Genomic DNA, 23,551 nt, shown 5'->3' on the forward strand with positions numbered 1-23,551 from the left:
ATCTGCAAAAGGCTTGCTGAGATTTTGTTAGTAATTGATTGGTTTTTTTTTTTTTTTTGAAGATTTTATTTGTCGGAGAGAGGGGGAGAGAAAGCGCGCACACGCACAAGCAGGGGAAGAGGCAGGCAGAGGGAAAAGCAGGTTTCTTGCCTAACAAGGAGCCCAGTGCAGGCAGGACTCAATCCCAGGATCATGACCTGAGCTGAGCCAAAGGCAGACACTTAAACGACTGAGCCACCCAGGCGTCCCAATAGTAATTGATTTAAACTTGTATAAGGATTGAGGATTATCAGTATCTTTGCTTTGTTGAATCTTGCAGTCCATGAATGTAATCTCTCCGTTTATTTAAATCTTCTTTGATTTCTTTCACTTTGTAGTTTTCAGCTTATATGTTCTATGCAGTTATTTACACATAGGTTTTTTTTTTTTTTAGTGATTGTAAATGCTGTTATAGTTTCTATTTCCACATATCCTCAGGTTCGTTGTTAATATATATAAATATGGTTTTGCATGTTTCTCTTGTACCCTGTGACTTTGCTGAAGTCACTTATTTTGAGAATTTTTTTGTAGATTCCTTGGGATTTTCTACATAGACAATTGTATCTTCTGCAAATAGGAAGTTTTATTTTTTTTTCAGTATACTTTATATGTCCTTTTTTTTTTTTTGCCTATTGCACTGGCTGGAACTTCTAGCACTATGTTGAGTAAGAATGGTGACAGTGGGGCACCTAGGTGGCTCAGTTGGTTAAGCGACTGCCTTCGGCTCAGGTCATGATCCTGGAGTCCCGGGATCGAGTCCCACATCGGGCTCCCTGCTCGGCGGGGAGTCTGCTTCTCCCTCTGACCCTCTTCCCTCTCGTGCTCTCTATCTCTCATTCTCTCTCTCAAATAAATAAATAAAATCTTTAAAAAAAAGAAAAGAATGGTGACAGTGGATATCTTGCTTTATTTCCAAACTCAGTGGAAAGCATTGAGTCTTTTCACTATTAAGTGTACTGTTAGCTATGGGATTTTTGTAGATGATCCTTATCAACTTGTTGAAATTTTCTGTTCCTATTTTTTTGATAGTTTTGATCGTGACTAGGTGTTGAGCTTTTCTAAATGCTTTTCCTTCATCCATTGATACCTGATCTTTTAACCTGTTAATATGGTGGATTACACTGATTTTTAAATTTTTAAATTTTTTAAAGATTTTATTTATTAGAGCACAAGAGAGAGCACAAGCGGGGGTTGGGGGGAGAGGCAGAGGGAGAAGCAGATTCCCCACTGAGCAGGGAACCTGATGTGGGGGTCGATCCCAGGACCCCGAGATCATGACCTGAGCTGAATAACTGACTGAACCACCCAGGTGCCCCTTTGTTGATGTTTTAAAATATTTAACCAGTCTTGCATCCCTGGAATAAACTCCACTTTGGCATGGTGTATAGTTAATTTTGTATATTGCTGAATTATATTTGGTATCATTTTGAGTAGGAGTTTTACATCTGTTTTTATAAGCAGTTTATAATTTTCTCTCTCTTACTATCTTTGTGTGGTTGGGGAACCAAGGTAATATTACTTTTCTGAAAGAGAAGTTGTATAGGATTGGTGTTAATTCTCTAGACATTTGGTATTGTTTTCCAGTGAAAACCATATAAGTGTGAAGATTTATTTTTTTGGTGTTTTAAGATTATTCAATTTCTTTAATATTTATAGGACTATTCACATTATCTTTTTCATATTGTGATAATTTGTGGTGTTTGAGGAATTGGTCCATTTTGGCTACATCATGAAATCTGAATGTGTAGAGTTATTCAAAGTATTCCATTATTTTTATGTCTTCAGGGTCTGTAGTAAGGTATACATTGTTTCTTTCCTGATATTGGTAATTTATCTTGTTTATTTTTCAAACAGTCTTGCTAGATCAGTTTTATTGATGTTTTTTTAATTTTATTTATTTGAGAGAAAGAGTATGTGTAGGAGCTGGGTGGGTGGGGGGAGGTAGAAGGAGAAGCTCTCTCCCTGCTGAGTGGGGAGCCTGACCTGGGGCTTGATCTCAGGACCCTGAAAGCACGACCTGAGCTGAAGTCCAATGCTTAACCTACTGAGCCACCCAGGTGCCCCTTTTTTGGTCTTATCAAAGAACCAGGTCTTTCTTTCGTTGATTTTTTTTTTCTCCAAGTTTTTATTTTTAATTTCATTGATTTCTGCTTTTATCTTTGTTTCCTTGCTTCTGTTTGCTTTGGGCATGTTTTTTTCTTATTTTTTAAGTTCTTAAGATGGGAATTTAGATTACTGATTTGAGACTTTCCCTCTTTTCTAATGTGTGAACTTAGTGCTATAAATTTACCTCTTGGCCGTCCTTTAACTGTGTCTTAAAAATTTTGATTTGTTATGTTTTCATTTTCTATGAGTTCAACATTTTTTAATTTCCTTTGAGACCTCCTCTTTGACTCCTGAGTTGTTTAGAAGTATATCGTTTTCAAATATTTGAAGATTATTTGTTAATTACTGTTGTTTCTAGTTTGAGACCACTGTGGTTGAAAAACATCCTGTGTGATTTAAATTTGTTGAGCTTTGCTTTATGGCCCATTGTGTGGTCTTAGTATACGTTCTGTTAGCACTTGAAAAGAATGTCCATTCTGTGGTTGGGTAGAATGATCTATAAATGTCTAACAGAATCCGTTAGTTGATGGTGATCTCGAGTTCTTCTGTATTCTTACTGATTTTCTATGTAGTTCTATTAATTGTTGAGACAGGGATATTAAGGTCTCTAACTATAATTATATATTGTCTATTTCTCTTCAGTTTCATTTTACTTCATTTTTTTTCTATTAAGTCTATAATGCTTATTGTATTTTTGCTTAATATGTTCTTCCTTCCCTTTTGTTCCAACATTCCTTTATTTCCTTTATGTTTAGAGAACGTCCTTTAGCCATTCTTTTTGGTTAGGTCTGCTGGTGACAAATTCTTAGTTTTCTTTCATTCAGGAATGTCTTGATTTCTTCTTTATTCCTGCAGGATACTTTCCCTGGATAAGTTTCTAAGCTAACAGTTCTTTTCTTTCAGCACTTGAAAAAATGTATTACTTCCTTCCGCTCTCTGTGGTATCTGTTGAGAAATCTATTCTCTTCTGAATTACTTTTTCCCATGTAAGTAAGATGTCCTTTCCCTTTCTCTGCTTTTAATCTTTTTTGTCTTTAGCTTGAAGAAGTTTGACTACATGCATCTTGGTATGGATTTCTTTAATTTGGTCTGGGACTTGCTCAGCTTGAATTTGTAGATTTATATCTTTTGCCAAATTTTGTAAGTATGGGGCATTTTTTGAGAACTACTTCACCCTGCCTTTTTCCTCTCCTGGGACTCCAAAGACATGAATGTTAAATATTTTGTTGCAGTCCCATAGGTCTCTGAGGCTCTGTTAATTTAGTCTTTTCTCCACTTTGTTTTTTCTCTCTTGTTAGACTTGGCAGTTTCTATTGTTCGGTCTTCAAGTTTACTGATCCTTACCTCTATTCTCTCATTCTGCCATGGCGTCCCTCATTGTGTTTTTTTTGTTGTTATTTTACTTTCCAGTTGTAAAACTTCCATTTGGTTCTTCTTTATATCTTCTATTTCTTTGCTGAGACTCTCTTCATTTGTTTCAAGCGTGCTCATAATTGCTTATTGAAGTATTGATGGCTGCTTTAAAATGTTTGTCAAACTTTTCTGTTGTCTTGATGTTGGTATTTTTTTTTTCATTCAATTGTGATTTTCCTTTTTCATAGTAAGACAAGTTATTTTCTATTGAAACTGGCACATTTGGGGTATCTTATTTAAACTTTGTTTTAGCTAGCTTCCTCTGACCCTATACCAGAGGAAGGTGGGTGCTGCCAGGTGGGAGTAGATGTCCAGGTGCCCCACTCAGCCTCAGTTGGCACTCAAGATGGTGCTCTCCCTTGCTTTGGGGTGAGGGTGGGAGTTCCAGCTTCCAGGTAGGCCTCATGTGATACCTCCTCCCTGACTGGGAGTTATGAGTGCCTCTTTACTGATACGGAAGTGGGATGGAGTGGGAAGAGGGTAGGTGGGCCAGGGAGGAGAATTAGAGGGGGAGAGTTGAGACACTCATTACTTTTGAATGGTGGTGAAAAGTTCTCATTGTCCACTGGGTCTCCTCTTCCACCACCCCAATGATGGTGTTGAGGTAGAGGGGACACTTGTACCTGCTGGGTGGAAGTCCAGGTTCCCCACATGGTCTTTATGGGGAGACTCCCAGAGATGAAGTGCCAGCTCCCTGCTCTAGAACAGGGCCATAGTGTTTTCTGTGGTGTTTGTCTAGGGTAGAACAGTTACTGGTTTTCTGTATTGCTGGGCTGCCCGTTTCCTGGTCTTTTGGCTAAGGAGAGTAGACTTTCTGTTGGGGACTTTATTGTCTGTACTGTTTGGCATTTTGGGTTGCTGGCTTCTCCAGCACCGTGTCTGGGATATATGAAGCAAAAAGAAAAATCAAGAAACTCATTGTCTTGTTCTTCTCTGGGTCCCAGGTTTCCTAGCCTATCTGCTGCCTTCTTGTCAAAATCAGCTTATGTTTGTTTATATGTAAGTCCAGGGTTTTTTAGTAGCATGTAATGGGAGGAATAGGGAAAGGTACATCTCTTTTATCTGTCCAGAAGAGGAAATCCCAAATACGGTATTTCAAAAAAATTACTACCAAGTTTTAATATTGCTCTTCTCTTTTCTTAATAGGAGCCTAGCAATAACATGCCTCCTGCAAAGTCAAAAAAAATACACAGGTTGGTTGAGAATTCCTTGTCCATAAATAATTCAGCACTCTTCAACTCCTTAGGACCTCCTTTTCGGTCAACAACTTGCCATCGCTGTGGCCTGTTTGGTAAGCATATTTCCCTAACATGTCTTTTTCACACATTTGAAAATATTTTTATTATGGAAAGTTCAAAAATATTAAGTATGAACAGAATAGTGTATCTGTGCTCTATACCTATCTCTCTGCTTCAGCAGCTACCAGCATCCTACAGTTCTTGTTCATCCATCCATACCTTTCCACTCTTGCTGCTTCCTCACTCAATTATTTCCTGTAGTTTTGTTTGTGATAAAATTTACATGCATTGGCATGCACAAACTCACACGCCTATCAAGATACAGAATATTTCCATCTTCTTAGAAAGTTCCCTCCTAGCCCCTTCTAGTTTCTCTAGATGCTAGAGGCAACTGCAGTGGGGTTTTTTTTTAACCATAAATTAATTTTGCCACTTTTAGAACTTCATATAAATGGTGTCTTATAGTATTCTTATGTGTAAAGCTTTTTTTTTCTTTTAGAATAGTATTTTTGCTATTAGTACATGTTCTACGTACGCTATTTTTTGTTGCTGAGTAGTATTTGTATGATTATATCACAGTGTATCTGTTTTGTTATTGAACATTTTTGCTTCCTTTAAGTTTGTGTTAACTTTTGGCTATTATGAATAGAGCTCTCTCCACATTTTTGTACAAGTCCTTGTGTGGATATAGGTTTTCATTTCTCTTGGGAACATACCACGAGTATAATTGATGAATCAAAGGGTAGGTAACAGCCAAGCCATTTTCCTAAGTAGTTGTCCCATTTTACATTCCCAATGATAATGAGTTCTGCGTGCTCCGCATCTCTGTCATTTGGTGCTGTTGGTCTTTTCAACTTTAGCCCTTCTCATGGGTGTGTACTGGTATCTCATTGTGGTTTTAACTTGCATTTCCCTCATGATCAGTGAATGATCTTGAGCAGTATTTCATGTGCTTACTGGCTATTTGAATATTTAGCTTTTTTTTTTCTTTTTTTGAGTAGAAGCATTCGAGCCCAGCCTTGTTTTTTGTTGTTGTTTTTTTATGTGTTTTTTTTCTGCCTGTATATTCATAGGATTTTTTAATACTTTATTTAAAAAACCACCTGGGTTTTTCTGGGTGTGATTCCCTTCATTGGTTTTTTGTTTTATATATTTTTTTTAGTGGCATGAGGTAATAAGCCATGTCAGAGTCTGCTTGCACAAGTCTGTTTTCACTACCACACAATTTCTATTTCCTTTGATTGTTCCTTTTATAATGTGTTCTGGGTTCTCCTTTAAGATAGTTAGGTTTTCAGTCTGTCCTCCTTTTCATTTTCACCTTTGCATTCCTATTTGCAATTTGAGAGAGCTTTAAGAATTTAATCTTAACGCCTAATCATAAACAGCATAATCCTCTTCAAGTAATCTTGACGTGATTAATAGAATGGTGATTGATATGTCTGGTCTTTGAAAATGTCTTGCTCTCAGCAACAAATACTTGGAGTAAAACACTGGTGATGTTACGGGCTGTGTTCTGTAGGATCGCTGAGGTGTTCACAGTGCAAGCAGACATACTATTGCTCCATAGCATGCCAGAGAAGGGACTGGTCAGCACACAGCATCGTGTGCAAACCTGTTCAACAAAAGTAAGTATAATTTTTATTTATTAGAGAATATTTAAAAGGATTTTTTTTTGATGGGGTAAAAATCAAATGAGGTAAGCAGGCCATAACTATGCAGAAGTTATTTTATTTACTGAGGTGTAACATAAAGGATGCAAATCTGAAATGAAGAGCTTACAAATTTAGGACTGAGTTTTCATGAATATAATTTTATTAGTACATACTCAGAGTTAGAACTTTTAAGTTTGTGTTTGTAATAATTAGAGCTTTAGGATGCCTTTTAATCATGTGTTCTTTCCTGAATTTTGATAAGGTAGAACTGTCACAGTGCCTCATGAATTATGATTTTAAAATACGAAAATCGTACTGGCATGACATATACCAGTTTACAAAGCAGTTTCACATCTATAAGTTCATTTGATCCTCAAAACCGTTGAGGTCACGTAGGGATTATCTCCATTTTGTAGATAAGAAAGCTGGGGCTTGGAGATTGTGGCTGTGTATGTCCCTTTAATTAGGTGGCTTTGGAAGAGGCAAGCCCGCACACAGGGTAGACTGTTGCATAGCCAGCCCTGGACTATTTTGCTTTGTTACTACTGTGATACTCTGAAGGAAGCTGTTTTTCTTCTTCTGGATTTTGATGATTGAGTCTCAGTCATTGTGGCCCCTACTCTTAATTGGCTCTGTACTTATAAGTATTATAATCAGCTGCTTTATTTCAGTTTCCACAAATGTGAAGATAGTAAATCACCTTTTGAAACAAAGAACATGCAAGTGAAAAATGAGGTATGATGTACTTTTTGCCTTTAGAATTTTGAATGGTTTCCTTTTATTGAATTAAGAGGACTTAAGCTAAATAAAATACTTACAGCTTCTCCATTTCACCAATGATTATTCAAGTGATCACCAACCCCCAACATGGGGCTCAAACTCACGAGATCCCAGATCGAGTTGCAGTCTCCTCTGACTGAGCCAGCCAGGCGCCCCTGCACCAGTATTTATTTAAAAACAAAAGTTTCCTGTTGAATAAATCTGTACACCTTAATGATCAATTGGGTGACTATTAGGGATTTTTGAGCATTGTGTGTGCCCAGCACTTCCCAGAAGGACTTGCGATGAGATGCCTGTGTCTCGGTGTAAAATCATTGGATTCCTGAGAGAGCTCCTCTCTGTGGTCCCTGCATGCACATGTTCTCTGGCTTTGTGTACTGCCCTCATATCGAAGGAGCATTTTTTTTCTGTAAATCCCCCCTTCCATTTAGATAACTATGTGGGCTAAATCATTCATAATCTGAAAAATATCAGTAGTACTCAGCTCGTCTATAATTTTTAGGCTTCTGTAGCTGGTCCTAGCTTCTACTTAAAAAAATCTGACTTCCTTAAATATTCATTCTTTTAAAATGTTAACAAGTGCAAACTTAAAACACTAAACCCCCCTTTTTATTTTATAAACTCAACATTATCACCATTATGGTCTGATTCTTGAGTGCTCCCACGGCTGTGTACACTGCCTATGGACAGTGGGTTTTATTGGTTCTTGAAGGTATACACTGTTTCTCTGCTCTCTTATTCAAGCCTCGGGGGCTATTTTGGCCTTAATTCCAGCAAATGGTGGCCACAGTACCACTGAAACATGCGCTTATGTAAGTACCTCACTCATGCATTTTGTTTTTTTTTTGAAACCCAGGGTGACTATCCTCTTGGAGTTACTAAAGAAATAGCCATTTGTGCTGATAAAATAATGTTTTCTGATTTGAGAAGTCTACAACTCAGGAAAACCATGGAAATAAAGGTATTTGTTGTTTAATTTCTATAGACAGAGATCCAAAGGACTATAGACTTTTATTCCTTGTTTTCTGTTTTTACTTTGAGCTTATAACTTCAAAATGTAACTGATGAAATTGATTGCAAAAACTATCTTATAACTTTTTTCAATCTTGTTAGAAAGCTTTAAGAAATTCACATTTGCTTGTATTCTCAGTGAATTATTGCACCTTTTGTCTCTTGAAAGGGTACAGTTACTGAATTCAAACACCCAAGTGACTTTTATGTGCAGTTATATTCTTCAGAAGTTTTAGAATACATGAACCAGCTCCCTGCGAGTTTAAAGGAAACCTATGCGAATACAGCTCAGGAGGAGGATTACATTCCTGTTAAGGGGGAAGTTTGTGTTGCCAAGTACACTGTTGATCAGGTAACTGCGGATGAAATGAATTATTTACTATGATGTTTTAACTTACTTTGGTCCTATAACTCAACACCAGAGCTTTTAATAATGCATTTGCTGGCTTAACCAGAGGCTGTGGTCACATTCCCATTTCTGGTCCTGTCAGTATTGTAGGTCTGTTGGGTGACCCCCTCCAGCTCTGTTTATGGGCTCCTCTTCTGCCAGTTACAGACGATGGCGAGTCCTGCAGCTTGTGTTTATTTCTGTAGCTGGGGCATTAGTGTATCATAGTGTCTCCTGGGCTAGACTAACCCGGGAATAATTGTGCACATTAAAGTCTCCTAAATAGACAAGTTTAGGGATTTCTTAGCCAGATTCTTAGAAGATTAACTTGTTAATTGAGTGCCTCAGAACAGAGCTATAGCCTTTCCTTTGCATGTTCTGTAGATTGGCTAAGAGTTTTTAAGCCTAAAATTGTGAAATATGGTTTTGAAGCAAAGCACCATTATATTCCACTTTCAGACCTGGAACAGAGTAATAATACAAGATATTGATACGCTGCAGAAGAAGGCACAAGTCTTATATATTGATTATGGAAATGAAGAAATAATTCCAGTAAACAGAATTCACCAACTAAATAGAAACACTGACTTATTTCCTCCATGTGTGAGTCTTTTTTACTTTCTAAATTCCTAATAGGGTCCCCAGAGAGCTGTTTTTAATGTTTTGATGGTCACAATATTTGCTCTATTCTGTGATGGTTATTATAAAAAAGTACCTATTGGTATATTTTTCATCTTTTACTAAATGTAGATAAATACTCATTGGCTTTCTTGGACGCATTTAAGAAGACTTATTTAGTTAATACTTCCTTAGATGAGAAACTTACATTTTTTAGGGACTTCTTATCCATCTGTTCTTTTAAAACAATCATTTTTATGTTACGTTGTCTGGAAGCAACCTGAATTTATATGTATTTGAGGGATAATTATTCTTTCATGAATTTCTTAAGCTTCAAGTCCCAAAAGGAAAAGCACTGTGGATAGCGTAGCACAAGAGACAAATAATTACACATAAAATTGTTTATTTGCTTAGTTCTTGAAGATTTCTGATAAATTTTCAGTGTCAAATATATTATGTTTAAAAAATCTTCATGTTATTAGAAAAAATCATTTTCAAATACTAAGTTTTTAGTAACTCACGTAAAATCTTTCAGGCCATAAAGTGCTTTGTGGCCAATGTTATCCCAGCAAAGGGGAATTGGAGCAATGAATGTGTCAAAACTATTAAATCACTGTTAATGGAGCAGTACTGCTCTCTAAAGATTGTCGACATCTTAGAAGAAGAAGTGGTTACCTTTGCTGTGGATGTTATGCTGCCAGGTTCAGGTAAGATCTAAAATTTTCTTAGATGGAGCACTTAATATGTTGTTTAGTCTTCACCTGTTATGCAGAGAAGAAATAGAAACATGAAATGAGGCCAAGTAAGCTCCACTTGGAAGTCCTTCAGGGTGTGATGAAAGTACGGCTTTAACCCTGCTCTTGCAGTCGGCAGTCTTTCAGAGACCCAGCATAGGGTCATGGAGCTGCTGGCTTCAAAGGCTAGATGCAGACTTACTGTGGGGATGACTGTGTTAGCCTTTTGATATGGCCATTATGATCACCATTCCTGATTTCTACTCATTTATGGAGAAAAATTCAAGAATGTCCTTATGAAATTGTCCATGCTTTCACCACCAGTGCTTTTTCCTTGAAGAATCTTCACAGAACTGCGTTTGGTTAGTATTGAGACTGTAAGTGACTAGTATTGAAGTGTGGAGGTGGAAACCTTTCTTTGTGTTTGAAAAGTGACTTCTGACCGTGTGCTTATAATTGCATCTCAGTTTCCAAGGTATCACTCTTCTACTTTTAGAGACCCCGGTGTCTGTTGGTGACTTGGTAGAAAATTCAGTTAAATCTTTTGTGAAATTAAATATAAAATCTATCTTCTTTCTTTCCTGTGTATGTTTCGTATTATGACTCAGGCTTCTGGATGGTATTTCAAGGAATTTGAAGTTTATGTCATGTTGGCTACCCCTTGTTTCAGCCATACTTTATGTCTGAGAAAAAGTAGTCTTAGCTTAACACTAAATTTTTTTTTCTCATAAATGGTGGCCATACTAAGCATGCCAGTGAGGTGGCAACTAAACCTGTAATTTATCCAGAATTTTGAGGTGAAATATTTTTATAAAATTTTCTGCCACATGACAATGGGAATTTTGTCTCAATTTTTAAGGCTGAGCATCAGTAAACTGTATTTTGCACACACAAACTGAGCTGGTAAGAAATAGGCCAGTGTATTAATAACTATAATCTCTAGAACACATGGTTGTGATTCATTTGTTTCATGTTTATGCCTTTCTTCTAATACTTGGTATAATATCTCAATGGGGATACATTTTCTTAATCATTTTTAGGAAAACTCTTAGATGATGTGCTCATAGAAATGGGATATGGCTTGAAACCCAAGGGACAAAATTCTAAGAAGCAAAGTGCAGATCCAAGTGAGTATACAGATTAATACTGAAGAGTATAGTGATTCTAGGTACTGAAGAATATCTTCTCTACTAAACATACAAAGGCAGAGCTGTCACAGTGTTGCAGTTAATGGAAATGATAGCCATTCTTTAAACTTTATGTAAGAAAGATACTTTTTCATGTAGTAGTACATTGTCTAATCTTAGTCTTCCCTGCCTGTCTTCCATATTAACCCCTGACATGATGATCATCAGAAATCTCTAAAGTACTAAATATCATGACACTTTGAGTTGAAGGGTTTTTAGCTAACATTTTCTTAAATTTTCCCTCTCTGTGGTTTTTCCATGTAGTATAACAAGAGAAGCAAGAAGTTTTGCTACCAGCATTTTATTGTCTCATTGCCTAGTTTTATGTGTTGTTTGTTGCCGTGTTTTCTTCTTTCCCTTGTTCCTTTACCGGTTACTTTGGATGCAGACATACTTCATTGTCTCTTGCTCATTCATCCAGAGGTGATTGCCAGGCTAATAGTGCTGTGATAAGGTACATCCTTCCATATAAACAAGGTTGACTCATCTTTAAATCTACCTTATCTTTACCTCCTGTCCTTTGCCTTGTCTGATTGGTTGCCAAGTCTTCATTGATTCTTCTTCCTGAATATCCTTTGTATGTCTTTTTTCTTTTTTAAAATCCTTTTTTTCCTTACTGTTTTCTAGTTCAGGAATCCTTACCAGTTGTGGATTATTGCAACAACCTTCTCTGACTTTACCTTTTGTCTGCTGTTTTCTTATAGTACTGCATACACGATATCTCCAAAACACGAATTTTGGTATGACAACTCTGCCAAAAAGTTTTTAGTAGTTCTTTGCCATCTAGAGGAGAAAACCAAACACTTACTGGTCTAATAGGAGTCATGGTTGAAACCATAACTGCCGGTGGTGTCTTAGGGAGAGTGTTGAGTCAGGGGAAAAAAAAGGGGAGATAAACCTGGGGCCTACAATATCGAGTGAGAAGCCATGATGGGAGAGGTGGATAGAGAATAGGGACAAGGGGCGCCTGGGTGGCTCAGTCGGTTGGGCGACTGCCTTCGGCTCAGGTCATGATCCTGGAGTCCCGGGATCGAGTCCTGCATCGGGCTCCCTGCTCACGCGGCGGGGAGTCTGCTTCTCCCTCTGACCCTCCCCCCTCTCATGTGCGCTCTCTCTCTCTCTCTCTCTCATTCTCTCTCTCTCAAATAAATAAAAAAATCTTTAAAATTGGGAAGTGTGAGTCTTTAAAAAAAAAAAAAAAGAATAGGGACAAAGTTGCCAGAGCAACAGGGGGGTGAATGCTTCCAGGAGGAAGTTATCAGTAATAATAGCAAGTGTTGCAGAGGTATCCAGTGGAAGGAACAAAAATCTCCTGGGCAGTATTTGCTTCACTGAGGGGGACTGTGGAGGTGCCTTCATGGAGGGTATTCTGTGGTCAGTGCAGACACATAGAGAAGAGATGAGAAAGGAAGTGCACGCAAACTGCCTTGGGAGCACCTGGACAGCACCTAACCTGGGTTAGGAGAGAAGTCTTTTCAAGGTGACACTACACTGAGCAAGAAATAACCAGGTTGCTGGGGGATTGGGAGTGTGTTCTGGGAAGGAAGAATAACATGCGTTAAGGCCTAGAGGTGTTGAAGGAACATGATTGGGCCTGAAAAGCTGCAAAAGTAGATTAATGAAACAAAATGCCTTGGTTTTTCTCTTAAGATGATCTTGAGGATGTTGGAAAAATGACAGCTGAAAACAAAGTTGTTGTGGATAGAAGTGATTTAATCCCGAAAGTGTTAACTTTGAATGTAGGCGATGAGTTTTGTGGTGTGGTTGCCCACATTCAGACTCCAGAAGACTTCTTTTGTCAACAGCTGCAAAGCGGACGTAAGTAAATTTTCTTGATTTGTGCTGTCAGGATAACCTATGTACTTCAAGAGACTCAACATGTGAAAAAGAAGATGATGTGCAGATTTGTATTTGTGTTTAAGATGTGATCTGTATCTACAGATAAGCTCGCTGAACTTCAGGCATCCCTTAGCGAGTACTGTGGTCAAGTGCCTCCACGCTCAGATTTTTATCCAACAATTGGTGATATCTGTTGTGCGCAATTCTCAGGTGAGGGAAGAGTATTACTGAATTTTTTTTTACTTACAATGAAGTAAAAATAAATGAAACAATCTTCAGTTTGCACTGGATGGCTGCATTTGAAGTTTGACAAAGCACACCAGTCATTTAAATATGTACAGTTAAACTGAATCCAAGTGTGCAAGGGAAGAGAGCCTGTGAATCCTGGAGGAGTTGGTAAAGGAAGTTTCTGTTGTTTTATCAGCCCTTTAGTTTTGGGGACTGGTGCAGATAATGTTGTTTACCTCAGGATGTGAATGTGCAATCTTCCAGGATCCTGTCTTCACCAGTTTTCCTGGGAATAGCAAGAGGGCCTGGAAGCACAGAGCCGTCATGGCACAGCTGTGATAACTGGCTTCAATTCTTCCCTGCTGGAGGGAAACAAGTCAGTGGCCTCACAGAAGGGGAGATGCAAAGTGGGCCTCCAGTGAACAGATTGCTTGGTCGGTGGGGTCTGGTTGACCCGCACTGCCAGGTATTCTAAAATTAGCCCTGCTTGACGCTTAGCAAATTGTTCCTGTTTGATCAAGGCATCATTGTGGATTCGTTCACAAGACCCAGACACATTCTCTGTCCTAATGAGTTAACTGTCTGTGGGGGAGACAAAGCCTGTTGTAAGTCATGACCGCCCAGGGCATGAGTGGTCTAGTAAGGTGTGCATAAAGGGGAGATTCTAGGAGTTGAAGGCTTCTGAGCAGCAGAAGTAGCAATGTTGACTAAGCATACGTTCAATAAAGCCTGATATTCTATTAAAGTAAACCCTACAGATGAGCATCTCTGAATTTGGGAGGGAAAGTTTTTGTGTATATCTGCACTGGAAAATCATTTGAGATGGATCTCTCCTTCTTTCAGACGATGATCAGTGGTACCGTGCCTCCGTTTTAGCTTATGCTTCTGAACAGTCTGTACTGGTCGGATATGTAGATTATGGAAACTTTGAAATCCTTAGTTTGACAAGACTCTGTCCCATAACTCCAAAGTTGCTGGAATTGCCAATGCAAGCTATAAAGTGTGTGCTGGCAGGTATGAAATGTTTGTGGTCACTGTATTCTTAAAATACTAAAACCTAAAGTAAGAGCATTAGGATTGAAATTAATTAAACTACCCAGAAGATAGAATGTGTTTGGATATAATTTCTCTTAATGCAAAAATAATCCTTAATAGAACATTTCAAATATACAGGACCACTTTGCTATCTCTAATAAAATAAAATTGAATGTGCCTCTGGTTATAAAATTGAGTAATTTTGCTATTTATAGTCTGTATTATTGATAAATATCATAGAAGCCAATTCTTTACACAAAGTAGGGCAAAACCTGCTTGTAAAAACAGTATGTTGGAACATATGCTTAGAAATTACTGTTTATAAAATTTATCCCACCAGGAGCCAGGGCTTCTTTCCATGTTAATAAATTGGCCTCTTAACCTTAATTCACATATACCGTAATTGAACTGGTATCTGAGTATCAGAAGGATATTTCCAGGTTTTTGCTACTAGCACTGTTCTTTTTTTTTTTTTTTTTTTTTTTAAGATTATACTTCAGACAGAACACAAGCCAGGGGGAGAGGCAGAGGGAGAAGCAGACTCCCCACTGAGCATGGAGCCTGACCTGGGGCTCCATCTCAGGACGCTGCTGAGATCATGACCTGAGCGGAGGCAGTTGCTTAACCCACTGAGCCACCTAGGCACCCCATAGCAGTGTTCTTTTAACTACAATTTGCAACCTATCCAAGATCATTTCCTTAGGATAGGCTGCAAAATATAGTTGTACTACAGAAGTCCTCAGGTGAAATGGAGGTGTCTGTGGGTATGTTTCTTTTCATGTTTGTGATATATGTTATGATTGTTCTGCAGAAAGTGTAGAACTAGTTTACACACCTACCAGAAAGATAGCAGGGGAGCCCATTCCTTCACACTTTGGTACACCAAATAGATACCTCTGTATTAGTTCATGGTGGCCAGTTTTGATAAGTTTTAAACTAAATCATTTCAATTACTTTATTACCATGAGACTGAACATTTTTTTCATAAGTTACTTGCTCTTATGAAAAGACTAGGCATAACCTTGGGTTGTTGATTTGCAAGTGCCTTTGCAGTTTAAGTGCTGCTGATGTTTTTTTTTTAAAGATTTTATTTATTTATTTGAGAGAATGAGATAGAGCACGAGAGGGGGGAGTCAGAGGGAGGAGCAGACTCCCTGCTGAGCAGGGAGCCTGATGCGGGACTCGATCCCGGAACTCCAGGATCACAACCTGAGCCGAAGGCAGTTGCTTAATGAACTGAGCCACTCAGTCTCCCCCGCTGATGTTTTTTATGTCATTGTAAGGGACCAGTATTTCTTCCTGGATTGTTTGATACTTTTGTTTATGATTTTCTTAACTTACTGAGATATAATTTACATACCATAAAATTCTCAGTCTTAGGTATACAGTTCGGTGATTCTTAGTAAATTTACTGAGTTGTATAGACATCACCCTGATGAGGTTTCTTATCGCCATCAGTAATCCTAGCTCCCCAGGCAATCACTAATCTGTCTTCAAGATTTTCTTTTCTGGACATTTCATATCAATGGAATTATTGTTTGTTTACATAGAAGTAGAGCAGTTTTCTATAGGTTTTTTTCTTTGTAATTTTGCCTTTATTTTAATCATTAGGAAATCCTGCTCAGGTGGGACTTTTTGGTTCTGGTATTTGTCAGCTTCCTTAAATTTAACTTTGTGGAAATTAGAAGCTGAATTTCTAAATGCTTTTATAAGAAGTATTTTAATATTCCTTTAAAAACTCTTTGATAGGAGTAAAACCATCATTAGGAATTTGGACTCCAGAAGCTATTTGTCTGATGAAAAACATTGTGCAGAACAAAATGATCACAGTGAAAGTGGCAGACAAGCTGGAAAACAGCTCCCTGGTGGAGCTTGTAGATGAATCTGTGACGCCTCACCTCAGTATTGCTCAGGCGCTCAGAGATGCCGGCTTTGCCGTCCGGGAGACTGGGATGCTGGCTGAGAAGCCCAGTGTTGTGAAAGAAGCCAGCGGTGAGTAAGCTCTCTGCTCGATAATGTCCATGCTGGAATCCAGATGGCTTTTTGTGGGTTCTCATGCTCTGAAAAAGAATGGATGTTGAATGTCTTCTGTCTTTTTGAATCAAGCATTCATTTAAATACATTATGAGTGTGTTGGAAAACTGGAAGAAAAAAAACAAAAAACCTATGGGTCACTGGCAGCTGAAGGGATCAATCAGAAATGTGAATTTGAAATTCAGTGAGGTAATTTTCGCTAATTGTAATACCAATTAACTTTCCTGTAAAGTCACTAAAAGTCCCTGGAAATTCAGTTCTTCAAAAGCAGATTCCTCACCAGCCCTACCTCCCCTCCCCACTTTGACCATTTATTTTGCAAAAGTTCATTTTTTTTTTCCACAGTTCCCTTGGGTATAGAAGCAAAACTGAGTCCATTGGAGTGGACATGGATTGAACTTGCTGTTGACCAAACAGTAGATGTTGTGGTCTGTATGATGTACAGTCCTGGAGAATTTTATTGCCATGTGCTTCAAGAGGATGGTGAGTGGACTCTTCTCATTTATTTTTCTTACAGATACATTGGTGTGGTAATAACTGAAGAAGAGTTTATTGAATAATAAAAGTACTGTCTTTCCAAGAAGGGCCAAGTGAATATTTCTACTTATAAGAAAGATTTGGTTATACTTCATTGCTTTTTATTCCATTTTAAGCCATTATTTCTAGTTTAAAAAAAATCTCTATTTAAACCAGTTTTGATTTTGTAGAATGTGTTCTAAATTCATTTTTTAAAAGTAAATGTTTGATTTTATTAAAGCATAATATGAATATACGTAAGTACACAAATAGTTCAGCATAACACATTATCACAAAGTCAAAACACTGAATAACCAACATCTAGGTCAAGAAATGAAACGTTACCAGTAAGCCAGAAGTTTCCTCCTTGTCTCCTTTGATGATTACCCATTCTCTCTTTAAAAAGTAAACACTATCCTGCCTTCTAATAGCATAGTTTTCCTGGTTTTAAACTTGTTGTAAATGTGATCATATAGTATGTGCCTTCTCACCTTTTTTTCACATTGTGAGATCAGTTCTTCATTTTTATATGTAGCAGTAGCTTGTGTTCCACTGTGTGAATGACACTGCAAATTTATTTCTTTATAAAGTTGGACATGTGGGTCATTTCTAGTTCTGATCTATAAAATTATATTGGTGTGAACTTTTCCATACAAATTTGGTGCACATGGATATGTGTTTCTTTTGAATATATACCCAGGAATGAAATTACTGACCATATCCTAAAAGGTATTTATATTTTCAGCTTTGATCACTGAATGTCAAAGTTTCCAAAGTGATTATGACAGCTGTTGAGATTTTTAGTCACTCCACATCCTCACACTTGTATTTTCCTTCTTTTTCATTTGAGCTATTTTGGTGAGCATCCTTAATTTTAGTATTTCTAAATCTTGGTTTTCTTCTCTATCAAATAAGGACATTAAACTAGGTGCCTGAGTCACTGTCTGGCTCCCAGTTTGTGAGATTTGTCATCCCTCCTTTCAGAATCATCTAGTAGATTGACCACTATTTCATATCGCATAAAATTAAAAATTTTTAAGGTCAGTTTTTATTTTCATAGGTGATTATACAAGCATATGTACAAAATCCAAAAGTTAAAAAGAATGTATAGTGGGAAGTTTCCCAGTCCCTTTCTCAATTTTCTAAATCTTTTCAGAATAAATAATAAATATCTTTTCTATGTGTATGCTTGTATGTATGTATCCCTGTTTGTGTAGGCATAAATGGTAAAATATTATAAACGATTTTTGCACTTTACGTTTATTTTCCACTATGTCTTATCCACTATGTCTAAGTTCACATGGTCTTTTCTTCTTTTTTTTAAAGATTTATTTTTATTTTGAGAAAGAGAGCATACAGGGGGTGGGGGGCAGAAGGAGGAGAAGAGGGAGAGAAGCAGACTGCCTGCTGAACGGGGAGCCAGATGTGGGGCTCCATCTCAGGACCCTGAGATCATGACCTGAGCCAAAATCAAGAGTTGGACACTTTACTGAGCCAGCCAGGCACCCCTCAGCATTTTAAAGCTCTCCATGGTTTGTTTCTTTACCAGCACATGGTTGTTGTGTTCTTCAGTGGTTTACCTTCCCTGCTTTGCCAGACTGCTCCTGCCAAATAAGTTTTGGCTGCTTAATTCTGTACTTTGCCTCAGAGCTCTTTATTCCTTCTGGAGTACCCTCTCCTTGTCTGTACTCTTTCTCTGTAAAAACTGTAGTACACACAGCTCTACTCTCTGCACTTCCTTAGCAGACATCTGTGCATCCTGTTAGTGCTTATGTGTCTTCCTTCTGGACAGCTTGTATGTCAGTTTCTGTACAGGCTTCCACACAGTTTCCTTAGACCTGTGCAAAGCTCATGCTCTGGTATGCTGATGACAGTGCCATAGTAGGGGGTTACTAAGAGCATTGACTAATAACGACTTATTTTCCCAATTAACTTTTTAATAAGGAAAAGAGAAAAGCATATGGTGTGTACTTTATAGTTGCTTGGGAATGTACCTGAGATTGTATGATCAGAACATTTCCCGGCTTTAGAGGAAGATTTGTATTCTGCATGCATTTTAAATATTGAATGCTGTATGTGTATTCTGTTTTCAGCTTTAAAGAAACTCAATGATGTGAACAAGTCATTAGCAGAATATTGCCAGCAGAAGGTGCCCAGTGATTTTAAGGCAGAAATAGGACGACCATGTTGTGCTTCTTTTGTAGGTAAGTTGCAGTTGATAGAATCATGACTTCATTGATAGAGACTTTTGTTTCCTGACATTCAGCCCTTATTTTTTAATGTGTATTTTCTTCCTGATGTTTAAGTAAATACTTCTCACAATCAAGACTAAATGAATGCTTAAAGTATCATGTTTTCTCTTCTCTTCGTAGCAAGGAACCTCCAAATGAAACTTTCTTACCTCAACTTTGTTAAAATTTGTTAAATGCTTTTCTTTCCAGAATTTCTGATATTAAAGTAAATTAGATACTGGGAAACCTATTCACTGCAGGTTTATGGTTTTTTCTGGTCACCCTGTGCATGTTTAGTTTGAAAGTATATTTTATGAAACACCTTAATTTCATTGTATGTGTTTTTCTATTTGCTCTTTACATTATTTTACTAATAGCAAGTAAAACAATTTGTCCTTAGTTATGAGAGTATCGTAAGATTTCCAGATCGACAGATATGTTCAAGCTTATGAAGTCTTCCCTTCACTTTCACATTCTGTTTATTGGATACGTGATGAATGGAATCTTTAATTTACATCTGATGTCAAAACGTGGTGCTATAAAAATTTTGGATGTATTCTAAAAAATGGATTTTGAGAATTCTGAGGATTTCTGAATGAAAAATTAAAGGCATCATCTGGAGAAAGAGAGCAAATTTATTTAGTTACTTTAGACAAGGATTTTTTTTTTTTTTTGAAGATGAAGACTTCAAATGTTAATAGAGGGGAAATAATGTTCCATGTTTTACAAACTTTGTGTTAATTATAGGTGATGGTAATTGGTATCGTGCTTTAGTCAAGGAAATCTTACCAGATGGAAACTTTAAAGTCCATTTTGTGGATTATGGGAATATGGAAGAAGTTACTGCAGATGAACTCCAAATGATCCCATCCAAATTTTTAAAACTTCCATTTCAAGGAATACGGTGCTGGTTAGTAGGTACGGTGCAGAATAAGAAACTTTCTCAACTATCTTCTAATACTTAGGGTATACTTACTTTTAAATATTAACATCTATAATTTTAACATGTGACCTAGAAGATCCTGCTTCATATTATACAATTTAGAAATGTACTTTTGAAGGTACGGGCCGAAATGTTCAGTGTTGATGTTAAAGTAGGAAAGCAGCTGCTTTTCTGTGCTGGAGATGGGAGTGAAAACCAATGTGTTCTCTTGAAGGCATTTTGCAGGATATCTTAAGAGCTTCAAATATTCCTACCTTTTATCTCAGCATTTTTACTTGTAATAATTTATCCTAAAGAAATGATCTTGGAATTTCAGTTTACCTACAAGGAAATTCATTATACTGCTGTTAATAATAGCAAAACCACCTAAATAGCCAATTACAGAGGATTGGTTAAATGATGATCCATATAATTGACAGTAGTAGTACCTATTTCAGGTGGTTGTTGTGAGGATTAAGTGAATTCTTAGTAACAGAATTTTTCTGACATGCAAAGTTCGATTTAAGTGTTTCCTCCTACCACACAGTTTTAAAGTGATGTTAACCATGGGTTATTAGTATGAAGAATTGTTTATGAGGTACATAAAACATGCATATTGTAAAAGAGATACAGGACGGCATTGTGATTACAAGGATAGGTTCTGGAACCAACTCTGCTACCTACTGTGAGAATCTTAGGCAAATGATTCAAACTCTCTTGTGCTTCTGATTCTTCATCTGGAAAATAATAGTATCTTCCTCAAAGAGTCATTAAGAATAAAAGAGATGAAAAATATAAAGCACTTAACACTACCTGGCATATATCCATAAGAGCTATTATTATTGAAAGGTTTCTTTATGAAAGAAACTCGTATGTGCGTGTGGGTCTTTCCATATGCACATGAATATTATGGGAGGTTGGATACCAAAATGTTAATAGTGCTCATGTGTGGCAGCATAGATGCTCTTTATTTTTCCTTTTGCATGTTTTCTTTCTACTTACTACACTAAGTATGTTTCAGATTATTTTTAATTACCATGTTTTATGTCCATGCTTCTTAAAATGTGGCCCCTAGGGTGTCTAGGTGGCTCAATTTGTTAGGCAACTGCCTTCGGCTCTGGTCATGATCCCAGGGTTCTGGGATCGAGTCCCACATCGGGCTCCCTGATCTACGGGAGCCTCTTTCTCCCTCTCCCTCTGCCTGCCACTCCCCCTGCTTGTGTATTCTCTCTCTCTCTCAAATAAATAAATAAAATCTTTGAAAAAAAAAAAATGTGGCCCCCAGACAAGCAACATCAACTTGAGAACTTATTCAAACTGCAGATTCTTAGTCCCCAACCAAGATCTGCTAAATTGGAAATTCTAGCGTATGGCCCTGTTTTAATGAGCCCTCTAGGTAATTGAGTTGCACGCTCAAGTTTGAGTTCTTTTAAAAATAAGGGTATAAGCCAGAATTATCAGAAAAAATAATTTTTGGTTAAGTAGTTTAAAATAACATTTTAAAATCACCATTAGAAAGCTGTCCACAGAAGTGAAGGTGTATGGTTGAGATCTTCTACCAGCATAATTAGTAACTCAACATCTTATATATAACAGAACACGGTAGTGGCTTCTAACCCTATTTTTCCCTATTGGAAAAATGCCAGGTAAAGATATATTAGTGGGGAAAATAAGGAAAATTTCTGAGGCTCCTAAAACCCTAGTAGTATGTATACAAATGCGTTATCTGTAACTCAGGCATAGAAGATGTAGAAATGTAATTGAACATTGCAAAAAAAAAAGATACTCAAAATCGCTGACCCAAATGGAACACTTGACAAGGACCAGTCCCAGATACTGTTGAAGCAAAATTGCAGCTTGGGCACAGAATTCTTTTTAATGCTATTCTTATTTGCCAGATATACAGCCTAGAAACAAACACTGGACTGAAGAAGCCATAGCAAGATTTCAGATGTGCGTTGCAGGGATAAAACTCCAAGCCCGAGTGGTTGAAATCACTGGACAGGGAGTGGGAATCGAGCTCACTGATCTCTCCACTTCTTACCCCAGAATAATTAGTGATGTTCTGATTGATGAACATCTGGTTTTAAAAACTAGTTCGCCACGTAGAGACTTGACAAATAATAGACCTGTTAGTAAACGTGATCTTCAAGTTGATGTCCTGGGGCTTCAAGGTAACATGTTTAAACCATTGATTTGTTATTTAAATTTGTTATCCTTTGCTTTTATAGGCAATGAAATTTTTCTAGCCAAATGATGCAATTTTTCTGTAGGAAAACATGCTTTGTGGAAATAGGTTAATAACAGGTTACTAAAATTAGTATTTATTGAGGGTGCCTGGGGGGAGCTGTTGGTTAAGCGTCCGACTCTTGGTTTCAGCTCGGGTGGTGAGAGACTTCAGGGTGGTGAGATCGAGCTCTGCGTCTGGCTCAGTGTGGAGTCAGCTTCTGATTCTTTGTCTCCATCTCCTCTGCCCCCCACTCCCCCGCTCATGCAAACTCACACTCTCTCTCATAAATAAATCTTAAAAAAAATAAAAATAATATTTATTGAAACATAGTTTTATTAAACACTGTACTCATTTTTATTGTAGTTATTAGGTAGTCTTGCATCATACAGTTATGTATCCCCTAAAGTGTGAATCAGTTATAAGTTTTATATTAAATATACTATGGAATTGGAAATATATTACAGAAGTAATACATGAGTGCAGCAGGTCAAAGATTCTCATTCTAGATTGGCCTTTTTGGTAATGCTCACAGAATCCCTCAAACTGAATAGATTGTTTTGTGAAAATACAGATTTTCATTTTAGGAATTTGTGAATGTTGATTCAGTTGATAAATAAATTGAATAAACTGGGAGAGAATAACAACTATGATCTGTTTTATACAAGATCTGTTTTGTGTGTTTTCAGCCATCTCTTCAGCTGAGCAGTGGAGGACAATAGAATTGCCAGTTAATAAAACTGTACAAGCAACCATATTAGAAATCGTAAGCCTACACTTGTTTTATGCTCTACCAAATAAGATGCCAGGTAAGAAACCAAAATTTGAAACCTATTTATGCTTATCTTTTTAACTGTATAATGAAAGCACTTATCCGAATTCTTTAGGAAGTAAGAGAGAAGAGGGGAGGCTGGTGATTTTTGTTTTATTCAATGTTTTAAGGAAGAACTGGCCATCATAACACTTCAGACATATTTAGTTACACAAACACAAATGTGAACATGAGGGAAATGCCCTGCATTTAGCACCTACCCAACCCAGTCTCATCTCCGGCTTTTTATAAGAAAATAAGTTTCCTTAATTGTTGTATAATTTCTTGTTTAAAAATAGATACTATCACAAAAAATAGATACTATCTATATTGAATTGCATTTACAAAGCTAACCATCTACGACCTTTTAAGAAAATTTGTTACATTGAAAAAGTACTTTATAAATCAGTCTATAATACTATAGCTTAGAAACTTAGAGAAATGTTTTATACTGGGCCTAATCCTGAAGAAAAGTAGCATATAAATGTTTTCTTTCATGAAAGTTTATAATTAAGAAATCTCTTCAATATATTTGAGTTTAT

General features: G+C 37.2%; 1 protein-coding gene across 1 annotated transcript in view; it reads left to right on the forward strand.

Annotated features, from left to right (window-relative positions):
* The window catches only part of TDRD1 (tudor domain containing 1), a 51,178-nt gene that overhangs the window by 18,908 nt on the left and 8,719 nt on the right, over positions 1-23,551 (forward strand). Inside the window, exons 6-22 of the mRNA XM_035724136.1 lie at positions 4,705-4,849; positions 6,316-6,421; positions 7,120-7,183; positions 8,085-8,189; positions 8,409-8,591; positions 9,087-9,230; positions 9,781-9,952; positions 11,020-11,106; positions 12,817-12,984; positions 13,108-13,215; positions 14,077-14,247; positions 16,018-16,260; positions 16,648-16,785; positions 18,912-19,022; positions 19,797-19,967; positions 21,870-22,145; positions 22,888-23,007. Coding sequence (XP_035580029.1) covers positions 4,705-4,849; positions 6,316-6,421; positions 7,120-7,183; positions 8,085-8,189; positions 8,409-8,591; positions 9,087-9,230; positions 9,781-9,952; positions 11,020-11,106; positions 12,817-12,984; positions 13,108-13,215; positions 14,077-14,247; positions 16,018-16,260; positions 16,648-16,785; positions 18,912-19,022; positions 19,797-19,967; positions 21,870-22,145; positions 22,888-23,007 — 2,512 coding nt within the window. The remainder of the gene's footprint in view (positions 1-4,704; positions 4,850-6,315; positions 6,422-7,119; positions 7,184-8,084; positions 8,190-8,408; positions 8,592-9,086; positions 9,231-9,780; positions 9,953-11,019; positions 11,107-12,816; positions 12,985-13,107; positions 13,216-14,076; positions 14,248-16,017; positions 16,261-16,647; positions 16,786-18,911; positions 19,023-19,796; positions 19,968-21,869; positions 22,146-22,887; positions 23,008-23,551) is intronic.

This window comes from Zalophus californianus, chromosome 15, assembly GCF_009762305.2.
Source record: "Zalophus californianus isolate mZalCal1 chromosome 15, mZalCal1.pri.v2, whole genome shotgun sequence".
In the NCBI taxonomy this organism is placed as follows: Eukaryota; Metazoa; Chordata; class Mammalia; order Carnivora; family Otariidae; genus Zalophus; species Zalophus californianus.